At 47.1% G+C, this 15,290-nt stretch overlaps 2 protein-coding genes across 2 annotated transcripts in view; one reads left to right on the forward strand and one right to left on the reverse strand.

The window, feature by feature from the left end:
• Window positions 1-14,725, reverse strand: part of SLC7A9 (solute carrier family 7 member 9) — a gene marked incomplete at both ends in the record, with an annotated part of 32,184 nt that extends 17,459 nt beyond the window's left edge. The window contains 8 exons of the mRNA XM_079722991.1: window positions 9,221-9,324; window positions 10,143-10,266; window positions 10,753-10,797; window positions 11,569-11,668; window positions 11,904-12,029; window positions 12,469-12,711; window positions 12,991-13,138; window positions 14,639-14,725. Coding sequence (XP_079579117.1) covers window positions 9,221-9,324; window positions 10,143-10,266; window positions 10,753-10,797; window positions 11,569-11,668; window positions 11,904-12,029; window positions 12,469-12,711; window positions 12,991-13,138; window positions 14,639-14,725 — 977 coding nt within the window. The remainder of the gene's footprint in view (window positions 1-9,220; window positions 9,325-10,142; window positions 10,267-10,752; window positions 10,798-11,568; window positions 11,669-11,903; window positions 12,030-12,468; window positions 12,712-12,990; window positions 13,139-14,638) is intronic.
• LOC307066201 (NF-kappa-B-repressing factor-like) lies at window positions 2,329-4,928 on the forward strand (the record flags this gene model as incomplete). The annotated part of the gene is given in 4 exon segments (XM_079723301.1): window positions 2,329-3,540; window positions 3,791-4,012; window positions 4,014-4,211; window positions 4,215-4,928. Coding segments are annotated over 4 exon segments (2,346 nt in total).
• Window positions 14,726-15,290: the final 565 nt, after the last annotated feature.

Below are 15,290 nucleotides of genomic sequence, written 5' to 3' on the forward strand. Positions count from 1 at the left end.
AAATAAACAAATAAATTAATTAAATATTTTTTAAAAACTAAAAATAGAATTATCATATGACCCAGCAATTCCACTCCTGGGTATATATCTGAAGAAAACAAAAACACTGAAGAAAACAAAAACACTTAATTCAAAAAGATACATGGATTTCAATGTTCATAGCAGCACTATTTACAATAGCCAAGCTATGGAAGCTACCTAAGTATCCATACACAGATAAAGAAAGTATGATATATATATACACACACACACACTTACACACATATATACACAATGGAATACTACTCAGCCATAATAAAGAATGAAATTTTTCTATTTGCAACAATGTGGCTATAGCTGGAGGGTAGGTATTATGCTTAGTGAAATAAGTCATACAGAGAAAGACAAATACTGCACGTTGTCACTTATATGTGGAATCTAAAAAATAAAACAAACTAGTGAATTTAACAAAAAAGAAACAGACTCACAAATATAGAGAACAAATTAGTGGTTACCAATGGGGAGAGGAAAGTGGGGAGAGGTTTAAGAGGTACAGACTACAATGTATAAAATAAGCTACAAGGATATACTTACTGTACAGCACAGGGAATATAGCCAATATTTTATAATAACTATAAATAGAGTATAATCTTTAAATATTGTGAATTACTATGTTGTACATCTGGGACTTTTACCCGTGGGACATATAATATTATAAATCAACTATACCTCAATAAATTAAAAAAAAAACAGGAGCCCATGAAACATAGGAGGCAAAGCTTGACAAAACCACTGTGAGTGCATAAGATTTGAACAGTCAAGGTACAAGCTTAATGATAACATAAAAACCTAGAAGTTAGTAGAATACACATTATTTTCAAGACCATGGGAACACTTATAAAAATGGCAGTAAGCCACAAGGGAAGTCTTAAAACTTCTGAAGAAGTAATATTGTAAAGATCACACTTTCTGAGTACAATACAATAACATCAGAAGTCAGGAATACACAGGCCAAAAAGACTCATTTTTAAAAACTACTTTTTGAACTTTGAAAAGATATAAACATAGTATTAATTCCCGGAACAAGTCAGTGAAACTGGGAGGAAAGGGATTGCTAGATGGAGGGGAGGCTTAGACTCAAGATGATGCTGTGAATTCACTCTTTAAATTCCGTCAGTTCTCCACAAATCAATATATAAATTCCATGCACTGAAGACGCAAGCACGACTTTTCGGAACTGGTCAAAATTACTGTAAGTGCATCTGGAATGCTAAACAGGCAAGGAGAAGTCTGATGTGGGAGCATCAGTCCTACCAGATTTTACATTACTGAAGCTGTGAAACATGTAATAAGTAAGATAATAACACAGGAAAATATTTAGCAGTGAAACAAAGTGAATCAAGTACATTGGAATGATAATGCTGGATTTCAAACCAGTAGGAGAAAGGGTGAACAGGTAAATGTTTGGGGAAAAAAGTGAGATTTATGCCTCACGTCAAGACGCTTTCTAGATTGATCAAAGAGCTAAAGTAAAATGCCAGAAGAAAACATAGGTGGGCATTCTTGAAAGGAGAGAGGACGGTCTGTTTATGTGAGATAGAAAACTCAAAAATCAGTAAGCAAAAATCTTAGATTTGACCTCATAAAAATGATATCCAACATAATTCAATATAGCACAAGTCCCTGGCCAACCCCCAAGCTGCATAGGTACATAACTATACAAAATTAACTCAAAATGGATCATATACCTAAATGTAAGAGCTAAACCTAATAAACATTTAAGATAAAACAGAAGAGAAAATCTTTGTGACCTTGCGTTGGGCAAAGGTTCTTAGATATGACAACAACGAAAGCATGACACATGAAAAAAAAAAAAACCTGATAAACTGCTCTTTGTCAAACTTAAAAGCTTTGGTGTTCAAAAATACCACTAAGAAAATGAGAATAGCTCACAACCTCGGGGCTGCACGCGGATAGGTAGACTAGAGGAAGGGGAGCAAAGCGTGCTGGTGTCTTTTTTTTTTTTTTTTCCTTCCCAGTGCAGTGCGTGAGTCTGCGGGTAGCCGCAGGTGCGGAGCGCGGGGCCTGGCTCGGCCTCCCCGGCGCGCGTGTGACTGCGGCGGGTGCCCTCCTCCTGCTCCTCCACGAGTTGGAGGAGTGCAACGGGCGTGCTCCCGGAGGGACGCGAGCTCGTGCTCGCCTTTTCAGCGGTCGCCCGTCACGCACACACTCCAGCCCCCTGGGAGTTGGTCTTCGCGCCTCGGCTTGCCCCTCCTCACCCGGCCCCTCCCACCGACCCCCGTAGCGAGTCGGCTTCAGCCCTGGGGTCCCTGCTTGGGGGCGGAGAAGATGGCTGGCGGACGTCTGCTGTTGGGGGGAGACTTCCTGTCGCCGCCGCCGCTGCCGCCCCTCCCGCCACCCCCGCCCGAGCCAGTGCTGGAGCAGTGGCGCTGTAGCTACGAAAGTGACCGGCAGTGGGCCCTGCGGCGCAGCTTCATCTGTCGGCACCTGCACAGCTATCCCGGGGCTGCCCTAGACCAGCTCCTCGCGCTCTCCGCTGCCTGGACCAACCACGTTTTCCTGGGCTGCAGGTACAGCCCACGCTTGATGGAAAAAATTCTCCAAATGGCTGAAGGTATTGATATTGGGGAGATGCCTTCATATGATCTGATGCTGTCCAAACCTTCCAAAGGTCAAAAACGTCACCTCTCAACATGGGATGGTCAAAATCCTCCTAAAAAGCAAGCCGGTTCCAAATTCCATGTGAGACCTCGTTTTGAGCCTGTACATGTTGTAGCTAGTAGTTCAAAAGATGAAAGACAGGAAGATCCTTATGGCCCTCAAACAAAAGAGGTAAATGAACAAACACATTTTGCCAGCATGCCAAGAGACATCTACCAAGATTATACTCAAGACTCTTTCAGTATACAAGATGGAAATTCTCAGTATTCTGATTCATCAGTATTTATTTTCACAAAAGAACAGCCTGTAACAGCCAACATGTATTTTGACAGTGGGAACCCTGCCCCCAGCAGCACATCACAGCAGGCAAACTGCCAGTCAGCTCCTGAGCCTTCACCATCACAGATATTTCCTGAGTCAGTGGTAGCTGAGAAGCAGTATTTTATTGAAAAATTAACAGCAACTACCTGGAAGAACCTTTCTAATCCAGAGATGACTTCTGGATCTGATAAAATTAATTACACATATATGTTAACTCATTGTATTCAGGCATGTAAGACAAATCCTGAATATATATACGCTCCTTTAAAAGAAACCCCTCCTGCTGACATCCCCAAAAATGAAAAACTTCTAACAGATGGTTATGCTTGTGAAGTTAGATGCCAAAATACCTACTTAACTACAGGTTATGCCGGCAGCAAGAATGGTTCCAGGGATCAAGCTACTGAGCTAGCTGTAAAACTCTTGCAGAAACGTATTGAAGTTAGGGTTGTCCGACGGAAATTCAAGCACACGATTGGAGAGGACCTTGTGGTGTGTCAGATTGGCATGCCTTCATGTGAATTTCCTCCAGCTCTGAAACGACCAGGAGAGCTGGTGGTGCTGGCTAAAGATGCTTCTGGGCAGCCGATTTTTTTTTTTTTTTTTTTTTTTTTTTTTTTGCGGTACGCGGGCCTCTCACTGTTGTGGCCTCTCCCGTTGCGGAGCACAGGCTCCGGACGCGCAGGCTCAGCGGCCATGGCTCACGGGCCCAGCCGCTCCGCGCGCGGCATGTGGGATCTTCCCGGACCGGGGCACGAACCCGTGTCCCCTGCATCAGCAGGCAGACTCTCAACCACTGCGCCACCAGGGAAGCCCTGGGCAGCCGATTTTTAATGCTTCTGCCAAACACTGGACCAATTTTATCCTTACAGAAAATGCAAATGATGCAATTGGTATCCTTAACAATTCTGCCTCATACAACAAAATGTCTGCTGAATACAAATATGAGATTACACCAAATTGTACATGGTGTTGTCGAGTGTTTTTGCAAGATCGCTGCTTAGCTGAAGGTTATGGAACCAAAAAAACCAAGTAAACACGCAGCTGCTGATGAGGCTTTGAAAATCCTTCAAAAAACACAACCCACTTACCCATCTGTCAGAAGTTCACAATGTCAAACAGACTCTTCACCCAGGGGATGTGGGAAGAAGAAAGATATAAAGGATCTCATAGTTTATGAGAATTCTTCAAATCCTGTGTGCACACTGAACGACACAGCTCAGTTTAATTGAATGACAGTTGAATATGTGTATGAAAGAATGACAGGACTCCGATGGAAATGCAAGGTGATTCTAGAGAGTGAAGTAATTGCAGAAGCAGTTGAAGTGAAGAAAACCGTCAAATATGAAGCTGCTGGGGAAGCTGTGAAAACCCTCAAAAAGACCCAGCCGACTGTCATTAACAACTTGAAGAAAGGAGTTATTGAAGATGTGATTTCAAGAAATGAAATTCAGGGTCGCTCAGCAGAGGAGGCTTACAAACAACAGATCAAAGAAGATAACATTGGAAATCAGCTGCTGAGAAAGATGGGTTGGACGGATGGTGGTTTAGGTAAATCTGGTGAGGGCATTCGGGAGCCAATCTCTGTCAAAGAGCAGCATAAGCGGGCAGGGCTTGGTCTTGATGTAGAGAGGGTAAATAAAATTGCCAAGAGAGATACTGAACAGATCATCAGAAACTACGCCCTCTCGGAGAGCCACACGGATTTAACTTTCTCTACAGAGCTGACTAATGATGAGCGGAAGCAAATACATCAGGCTGCCCAGAAGTATGGTCTTAAGAGTAAATCTCATGGGGTGGGCCACGATAGGTACCTGGTGGTAGGTAGAAAAAGACAGAAGGAGGATTTACTAGACCAGCTCAAACAGGAAGGCCAAGTGGGGCATTACGAGCGTGTGATGCTCAAGCAAATTGAGATCTTACTAATTTATTTTGTAAATGCCTAATGAGGCAGATTTGTGAACTAAAGAAATGCTACATGTTCTGGTTGCAGAGTATATTCATTCTTAAGATGTTTCACCTCGTTCATTTCATATAGTGCTTTATTAGCTATTGGAACTTGAAGAATTCTGTCCACTTGTATTAGCTTAATCCAGCAGATAATATTGGGCAGTTACTGTTTGTGTCTTTGATATTGCTGTGTCCCTCAGATTTTAGTAGTTTGTACAAAGCAAGAACACATATCCAAATGGAATTTCACCCCGAGGAAGAAATTCCCATTTTAAAGGGCATAGCACAGCAACTGGCAACAATATGTAAAGTTGATATTGACTACAGTAAAACTACAGTCTTAATTCCAGACTTAACTGAAAATGTCAGGTCATTTTGTATTATTTTCATCTTTATGTGAAGCCAGTTATAGAATGTTCAATAGTAAATTGTGTTGTACGTGTAAATGTCCTTACCAACTAAATGATGTAAAACTTTCTTAAAGTAATTTTAGTGTTCATTTATTTATAACTTCTATCATGTGGTTTCCAGAATATTGGAAGTGATATACTGTATCTTGTGATATATGAGTGTTAACAAATTCTAGTCCTCATGCTGAGAGAGCACTACTTGAGAGAGCAATTGAAAAGTTCCTAAACTTTGACTCAGTCTGAAGAAAGGAAGCTGGAACTGTCCTTGGTGCCTTGCAGAGAGACTCGCAGCAACTCTCCGTTATAGCTTTCACATGATTGGGGTATATAGCACATGCAAGGTGGCCACACCTGTGGTGGAGCTTGGCAAAAGACTGAAGATACATTGGTGCTTTGATGAAAAGGTTAGTTGGCTGATCCCTCTCTCAAAAAGCTTATTTAGCCCCCAAAGCCAACTTTGTCACATATTTTAAACTGCTATTTTCGCTTATTTCTGGAATGTAAAAAAAACTGTATAAAAAGGATTAGTGTACGCTTCCTGAATAAAAAGAAGCCAAAGCTGATCAAAAAAAAAAAAAAAATGAGAATATAAGGCACAGACTGGGAGAAAACACGTGCAAATCAGATACCTGGTAAAGGATGTATCTAGAATATATGATGAACATGTACAACTCAATAAGAAGATAAAAGGAAGCCCAATTTTTAAAATGGACAAAAGATTTGCATAGATATTTCACCAGAAGGTATACGAATAGCTAATAAGCACACAAAACGATGCTCAGTATCATTTGTCATTAGGGAAATGCAAACTAAAACCACAATGACGGGGTTCCCTGGTGGCGCAGTGGTTAAGAATCTGCCTGCCAATGCAGGGGACATGGGTTTGAGCCCTGGTCCAGGAAGATCCCACATGCCACGGAGCAACTAAGCTCGTGAGCCACGACTACTGAGCCTGCGCTCTAGAGCTCATGCTCCACAACAAGAGAAGCCACCGGGGTGAGAAGCCCGCGCACTGCAACGATGAGTAGCCCCCACTCACTGCGACTAGAGAAAAGCCCGCACGCAGCAACAAAGACCCAACGCAGCCAAAAATTAATTAATTAAAACAAAGAAACACAGTGACATACTAATACCCAGTGGAATAACTTTAAGCAAAAGACAAATACAAGTGTTGGTGAGCATGTGGAGAAACTGGAACTCTCATGCATTGTTTACAGAAATTAAAATGGAGCAACCACTTAGAAAACAGTTAAGCAGTTTCTTTAAAAGTTAATCACAAAGTTACTATATGACCCAGCAATTCTATTCCTAGGAACCTACCCCAGAGAAATGAAAACATTTATGCCCACACAAAGACATATATGGACAGGCTCTTTGGTGGGGCTAATGGCAGACTCTGGGAGGGCTCGTGCCAAGGAGCAATTCCCAGAACCTCTGCTGCCAGTGCCCTTGTCCCTGTGGTGAGCCACAGCCACTCCCCGCCTCTGCAGGAGACCCTCCATCACTAGCAGCAGAGCCAAATGAGATACAAGTAGGAATGCCATCCCTCAGAGTTCCCAGAGACACCCTGGAGCTTCATCCAGACTAATTTCCTTCCGCAGATAGGCCATAGAACTCGCAAAGAAAGAGCGTCCTCCAGGTCTGCACTCAAGGCAACTCTGTTTCTGTAGCATTAAAAGTGTTCTGTTACTGAGAAAATACCCCCAAGCAGAAGATACTTACACGTGGCCATGCATGGCACTTGGGGTAGGTCCACTGTGAAGGTACCCGGGTTTTCGGGCATGGATTTGTACTAGAAAAGCCTTTTCAGAGATCTCTAACATAAGTTATGGGCCCTTCTGCAATGAGCAGACAAATGAGAGGGAACCAGGGACTCACCGGAATTCAACTCTTTCACGAGAGAGGACATGGTGTTAGTGACAGAATCCGCTGCTACTAGAGAAAATGCCCTGTAACGGATCTTCCTTTTTCCCTCAGAACAGAGAGTACATCATTCTCTCCCTTCAAAATGTAAGCTTTTATCCCCTATAAACAGCAGATGAGAGCATCTTTTTCCTCAGTCTCCCTGGATATTACTGATGTTAAACAACTTTTTTTGAATCTGCTAGGCAAAAGATCTACATGTGAGGACCTGGAAGGATGTTCATGATATATCGCTAATTCGAGGAAGACGCAAATCGCAGACCAAAATGCAATGCATGATAGAATTTGTGTGAAAAGAGTATATGTCCATAAAAGCACACTTAAACATTAAAAAAAAGAGAGAGAGACATATATGTACATGAATGCTCACAGCAGCATTACTCACAATAGCCCAAACTGGAAACAATCCAAATGTCCATCAGCTGGTGAATGGGTAAATGAAATATACATCTATAAAATGGAGTACTATTCAGCAATTAAAATGCATGAACTGATACCTGCTAGGACATAGAGGAACCTCAAAAATAATATGCTGAGTGAAAGAAGCCAGATGCAAATGTCATACTGTATCATTCCATTTACATGAAATGTCTAGAAAAAGCAGTCATAGAAACAGAAGCAGATCAGTAGTTGCCTAGACCTGGAGGTGGGAAGGGGATTAACTATACCAGGCATGAGGGAACTTTCTGGAACGATGAAAATGTTCTAGAATTGGACGGTGATGATGTTTGCACAGCTTTGTAAATTTACTAAAATCACTGAATTGTCGAATTACAAAGTGAGTTTTATGGTATTTATTCCTCAGTAGAGCTGTTTAAAATGTGTTTCTATATACCTACAACAAACTATCAGAAACTGAAAATGTTTACATTTTTGAAAATACCATTTACAATAGCATGAAGAAATATGAAATATTTCAGAGTAAATCTGACAAAATATGCGCAAGAGTTTGTATACTGTATACTGAAAGCTGCTAATCAAAACAATTTTTTTTGAAAAAAAGAAAACCTAAATAAATTTTAAAAAAAAGAAGACCTAAATAAATGGGGAGATAGTCCATGCCCGTAGATTGGAAGAATCAATACTTTGAAATGGCAGTCCTCTCCGAATTGATCTATACATTAGGTGAAGTTCTATTCAAAATCCCTGAAGGTTCTTTTGTAGAAATCGATAAGCTGATTCTAAAATTCAGATAGAAGTGCAAAGAATCTAGAATAGCCAAAACACTTTTGAAGGACTGAAAGGACTAGCACTAAGGAATGATTTTGTGGCATGTATTTCTCTCTTTTTTTAAGCGTATACGTGCTTAACGTTTGGCAATTTCACTCTCAGAACTCTATCCACTCAGAACGCTGGACAGCTGGGCAAAGACGTGTTCACGAATGTCCCCTGTCGCAGTGTTTATAAAAACCATCCCCAACTAGCTCGTGAGTGGAGGTGATGTGAAACTATGCTTCATCGTAAAGGGGATTCCAAAGCAACCGTCTCTACACCGGATAGGGTCCAGAGGCTCGGCAGGGGCTGGAAAACTGCCTGTTTATGTAAATAAAGTTTTAGTGGACGGTAACCACAGCTGTTGGCCTTTCTACTGCAAAGACAGAACATGACAGGTTTACACGGGCTGCAAGCCTAAAACCTGCACTATCTGCCCTTTAAGTTTACCAATCCCTGATCTAGACTGTGTATCTATTAACCTGAGAAGACGTTCAAGAAAGCTCATTCGGTGAAAAGTCCCACGGGTCAACCTCGCTCACCCGGGTCGCGAAGCCCCGCCTTGCGGTGGGGCGAGCGGCACTGTCCCCGCTCGTTCGCTCGCTCGCTCGCTCGCTCCCTCGCTCGGGGACCGCGGGCCCGCGCCACGCGCCGGTCCGCGCACGCTTTCGGCTCCATCACCGCAACTCAGGCCTGGCGCTGCCCTGTGCGCGCTGCGCCCCGGGGTGGGGGCCCGGCCCTACCTGCCCGCCGTAAAGCACGTCCCGTTAGCGGCGCCGATGGTTGAAAACGCCACGAAGAGTGGAACGACCCACGAGGCGGGGTAGAGGACGCGGTCGCCAAACGTCTGCGAGAGAAGTGGGTGCGTCCTGAGACCGTGCGCGCCCCCAGGAGCCACCGGCCCCGCAAGCTGCTGTGCCCTCCCAGCGGCCCCGCTGAGCTGGGCTCCCGGACACCTCCGGAGCGCCCGTCGGGAGGAAATGACCTCCTCTGCGGATGGTGATGGAAATCTCTTCCCCACCTCTTTCTGGCATAATTCGCAGTGTTTCAGCAACCTCTGCCGCCCCTGCCTCTCCCTCCCTCGGAATGACCTGGTCTCCCTCCCACCTGAGCCGCCTATTCTCCGGTCAGTGGCCCGTCACCAGGCTGCATCTCTCCACGCCCCCCATCCTTGTCACCTCATTGCCTGTTTTTATTTCCTGTCCCGCTCCAGCTCCGCCGGCCTCCTCCGGCACGTGGACCCCACCCACCTTTCCACCTGTCCCTCACACCCATCCCGCTGTCCTCTTCCCTCCTCCCCCAGCTTGAATTCCACAATCCATGATTATAACTCCCTCTTTTAATGACTCCTTTGCTCTTTCTCTCCCCTACACTTGCTTGTCAAAGCCCCAACCCTGGTGAAGTCCAGCCCTGCTGCAGCTACACTCTGTGCCTTCCCCGGGCGGGTGGGGTGTGCTGGGAAAGCAGGACCTGCCACCTGCTGGCAGCCTGGAACCTCAGCTGGGTCGCTGGTACTGCCCTAACCTGCTCACCCTCTCCGTGTCTGGTCTCCTAGACAATTATTTCCCTCCCCCGCGGTGAGGGCCTTTCAACGTGAGCACGTATCCCTTGCCTGTCCCCTTCCCACAGACCAGGCACCCTTCCGCAGAGACCCTGGGCACTCACCACGGCCACAGCCTGGGACTGCAGGAGCTCGGTGGCTGTCATCACAGTGAAGTAGGACACGTTCATGAGGATGTAGCACCCTGTCACCAGCGGGATCCCGATGATGATGGCCAGGGGCAGGTTTCTGGGAGGGGCAGGGACCCAGGGACCCAGTCAGACCAGAGCATCCTGTTAGACTCACAAGACTGTTGTCCTGGTCTAGTCCTTTCTTCCACCCACCCCGGCCAGCCCTCCACCTGCTCCCTGGGGTGGGCTGGGGTCACAGCTGCCCTTCCTGAGGCCCACCCAGAAGCAGGGGGCTTGTGGGACAGCAGAGTCCCAGTGGGGACATGTGACATTTTCAAATGAGAAAGAACTCTCCCTCTCTCAGACTCCAGGGCAGTAAAATTGAATTGGTTATAAAGCAAAATAAGCTAGAGTTCTTCCTTCCCCTTAGCAACCATTCTACTACCCCAAACAAAACCAAGCTCTAACGAGTGTAAACGAGGAAACCATCCACTGCGTGGAAGGGGGTGGTGGGTGATGATGGGGGAGCAGCTCCACTTTATGGTTGGGGGAGAGAAATACCCTCACCTGTCCACTGTCTCCTGCCCTGACTCAGCTTTCTTACCTGAAAGGGTTTCGAAGTTCTTCTGTAATATAGTTGAGTTGATTCCTAGAGGGGAAAAAAAGTAACGTGAGTAACATAACTTTGACTTTCTTGGCTAAGATTATGAAACACAAAATAATAAATGTAGGTCTCATTTAAGCTACTCCAGCACAGAGAAAATGCCCCTTGTAGGAATTTCGGGGCAATGTCTTTCGGAGAGAGACCTGGTGGTGGTGGGACTACTGAGATCTGCACATCTTTCAGTTGGTAGGTCTTTGCCCTCCATGGGAATCGTGTGAATTTTCAACAAGTATCGGGAGTAATGAGTCCCCAGTGTGCTTGAAAAAAATGGAAGATTCTTTGTCTGAAAAGGGAATGAAGCCTGCGGATGCTTTGCATGAGGGAAAGACCAGTGTCCCGGATGGCCACTGGACATAAACAGAATCTCATCGACTAAACCTAGTGTTTGCAAGGTGGAAATAGAAGTGCTACTGAATATGTGCCTTGTCCAGTGCCTGGCAGCCCTCACTGCCTCCAAGCCAGCTGAGCCTGTGTGTGTCTGGTGAAGCTTCTGGCACAGGGTCCCACCACTGCGGGCCCACGGGACACTGTGTCAAGGGCTGCTGGCACATGAGCAAATGGGAAAGGGGCAGGTGCCTCAGTGTCTCTGGGGTCCGAGGAGAACAGAAGCGTGAAGGGCGGGGTGCTTAACAAAAGGGAGATGCGAAGGTAAATGTCAGGCTCCCACCAAACCCCCAAAAGGAGAAGTCATTGCTTTCCACACGGTTTCAGTAAAATAGCCTAAAGAAACCCACAGCCAGACGTGTGCCATCTTACCATCCATCATACGCCCAGAGTCCATTATAAAACGCCAGACCGATGGCTCCCAAAGACAGTTTTGTGCCCTCGAAAGAATTTTCAAAATTCCTTGTACTTCCTGTAATTAAGCCAGACCGTGAAAAGTGGGTGTCAGCTGACCAGACTGGGACTTGGCATCATCTGCCTGTGAAGGCAGGGTTATCAAATGACCTCAGGTTATCAAACACACTCTGAAAAACTGGGAAACTAAAGATTGTTTCTGTTAAATTCCTGCCTTAAAGATACGCTTAGGAGCAAGACTTCCAAATGGTCTGTTCTGTGTGGCACCACACTCCCCTCCAGCCAAAGGTCACCTTGGGCCAGGAGGACAAGTCCGCTGATGATGATGACGACCACGATCACCATCTTGGCCGCTGTGAACACGTTCTGGACGTAGCTCCCCAGCCGCACGCTCAGCGCGTTCACCGTGGTTATGAGCACTGGGGAAGTCGGAGGTGGGCGACATGCTGTGTCTGTGGGCTCGACATCTCCCTCCTTTCTTAAGGCCCTGGAAAGAGTCTCCTTTCCACTCCCAGGCCCACCCCTCCAGCCTCCCCTCTCCACCGCCACATCCATCCAAATGCACCTTTGAAAGCCAGCCTGGCTGCCTCCCCCCCCCCAAGAGCAGTGGAGAAGCAGCCGGGCCCCTGTGGGACAGCCTACTGCCAGCCATCCCTGACAGCTCCGATGGCCCCGCAGAGCAGGGACTGGACGGCCAAGGGCATCAGGCTTGGGCCCAAGACTAGACCTGGCCTGGCTCCTCACCAGCGCCTCCAGGCCCACTCGGCCTCTTGCTGGCTGTGCAGGAGCCGAGTCTCCCCACACCGTCTGTGCCAGGTCTCTTCTGACCCCTGCCCAGTGTTTCACACACGTACTCACAGATGGCCGCGGCAGCCAGGAGTTTAATGACCACTTGAGGAGGGCTGCAGCCTGAGTAGAAGGGCGCAGAAACGTACTCAGAGAAGCTGAGACAGATGATGGCAAAGGACGAGGGCTTTATGACGAACAGGCTGGTCCAGGAAAAGAGATAGGCAGGGATGGGGCCAAAGGCTTCCATCAGGTAAGGGTACTCGCCCCCCGACTTGGTGATCATCGTGCCAAGCTCCGCAAAGCACAGAGCGCCTGGAATACAGAGAGGAAGGGGGCCCCGGGCCCCTCGTGAGGCATTGCCCTGGTCGAGGGAACCCCCCTCCCCCGTGGGGGACATGCTCCCGGAGCCCATCACGGTGACTCTCATCCTGAACTCTGGCCATTGGACGTTCTGTGAAGCCCGATTTACACCTATCTGTGCACAAGCATTGAAGGGGATGCAGGCAGCAGCAAGACCAGGCACAGACAGAGCTCCAATAGCAGCCCCACACTCAACAGAAGGTGTTCGCCAGGGTGGGGCATCTTTGTTACCCAGTGTCGCAAGAATCCCACAAGCCGCCCATATGATGAGACAGGGTCCCACGGCTTCCATGTTGCTGAGCACAGACTTGGGGGAAATGAAAATCCCGGAGCCGATGATGGTGCCCACGATGATGCAGATGCCGCTGAACAGGCCCAGCTCGGGTGTGGAGAAGGGGAGAGGAGAGTTAGTGCTGCCACCCGGTGGGGCTTAAGAGGCCCAGACGCAGCCCTCTTCCTCCCTCCCTCCCTCCCACTCTGGGTGAGGCCAGGGCGGCCCCAAGTGTCCCAGGCACCTTCACCCTGTGCTGTTGCAGGGAGAGCACCAGGGAGCTGCTCCTGGGGCTTCGCTTGTATAGATTAAGTCAATTAATCCTCACAACAGCCTCATGAGTCAGGTACGCCATTATCATACCCATTTTACAGAGGAAAAAATAGAGGCACAGAAAGATCCCGTTACTGCCCAGGGTTCACATCCAGTATGGTTCCTAGGCCCGGCTGAGGTTCCATGCACCAACCCTTACCACCCTTGACAAAGGTGCCCAGATGGTAAATAAAGGCTGATTTGACAATCAATCACCAACAGGAAAGGCCCCTGGGACTCGCCTCTTAGGTGGGCAGAGCAGAACGGAGCTTCTCCCCCCAGACAAAGAGTGAAGTCAGGGTTTGGGGCTTCTGGCCAGGGGAGTGGGGGTGAGCAAGGCCTCCAGGGACAGAAACACTCGGGGGCTGTGAGCGTTCTCTCGTGCCATTCTGTAGAATATGAGCTTCCTACCAACGAGACCCTGCTCAGACACACCCTGTATGATTCCGTCCTGTGAAATTCCACAACAGGGAAAATGACTCTGCAGAGATAGAACTCGGGGGGTGGGGCCCTCCTGGAAAGGGGCAAGAGGGAACTTTCCGGGGCGACCAGTTTGTCAAACACTTCAAACTGAACACTGAAGAGATGTGCATTTCACTCTATGTAAATCATACGTGAATCAAGAAAAAAATTTTTAAAGGAATAAAATAGTCTGATTCAGTGTATAGAAGTCCATGCCACTCTCTCACTTTGTCCCAACTTACCCTTCCCCCTCCCCGTGTCCTTATATAAATGACCAAATGTAAAACAGATAGCTAGTGGGAAGCAGCCGCATAGCACAGGGAGATCAGCTCGGTGCTTTGTGCCCACCTAGAGGGGTGGGATAGGGAGGGTGGGAGGGAGACGCAAGAGGGAGGAGATATGGGGATATATGTATATGTATAGCTGATTCACTTTGTTATACAGCAGAAACTAACACACCACTGTAAAGCAATTATACTCCAATAAAGATGTTTAAAAAAAAAAGAAGGAATAGGATTTCCCTATCACTGGAGGTATTCAAACATAAGAGGGACCAACATCTGGTGAAGGTGCTGTAGAGGGGACTCCACATCAGAAGTCCTCTCTGACCACCCCAGAAAAGGCCACCGGTCTGAGCAAACAGCCACCCCTCCAGGTGCTTACCCAGCACACAGAAGCAAACATGTATTAACCTCACAAGAATATGCTGAGTTCACTGGCGAGAGAGAAAGAGGTGAGTACAAGGAATTGTTCGATCAGAGACAGGGTGGGGGGACTTGGCTGTGCACCCCGTGGCTGGACCTGGGAAGGGCCTGCCTCTAAGGACGGCCTTACCTCCTTTTGGAGATTTGTGGTCTTGTGTTCGATGCTCTGGATCGACTTCTCATCCTCTCTCCTTTTTCTCAGGCTTGTCTCTTCCATTTTCCACCGGCTGCCAATTCTAGGAGGCTGCAAGGAGGACATGGGTGTTCACTCAGCAAATGCTCTATCGGACAAGATGCAAATGGGGGCTCAGCTGTCGCGCCTGGGTTGTGGGAACTGATTCTATGAGCAGATGATTAGCTACAGTTTGGGGGAAATGCAGCTGTCGACTCCTTAGGGATAATTTGCTCAGTCCCAGCAAAAATTTGACTGCCGTTCAGACCCTGGGCAACTGGGGCTCCAAGCTCTTTTCCAAACTACTCCGGTACCCCCGTGCCCCCTCACCTATCCTATGTGCCCTAACCCTCAGCAGTGACACGCCTGAAAGTCATTCTACAGCCCAACCTCATTTTTTCAAAGGCTTTTAAAAAGAAATATTTACAAACATACTGGACTATCCTTAGTGGAGTCAAGTCTGAGGAAGGAAGGCTTTTCTCATAATTACTTCCCAAGTAATTCAGGCACCTCACACAATAGATCCACGGTATAGATATTTTTTCATTGAGTGATGCCAGGAACGTTGCTGAGGAAAATCAGTTCAAGGCTGAACTAGTTAGTGCTCATT

Source organism: Hyperoodon ampullatus (genome assembly GCF_949752795.1).
Source record: "Hyperoodon ampullatus genome assembly, chromosome: 18".
In the NCBI taxonomy this organism is placed as follows: Eukaryota; Metazoa; Chordata; class Mammalia; order Artiodactyla; family Ziphiidae; genus Hyperoodon; species Hyperoodon ampullatus.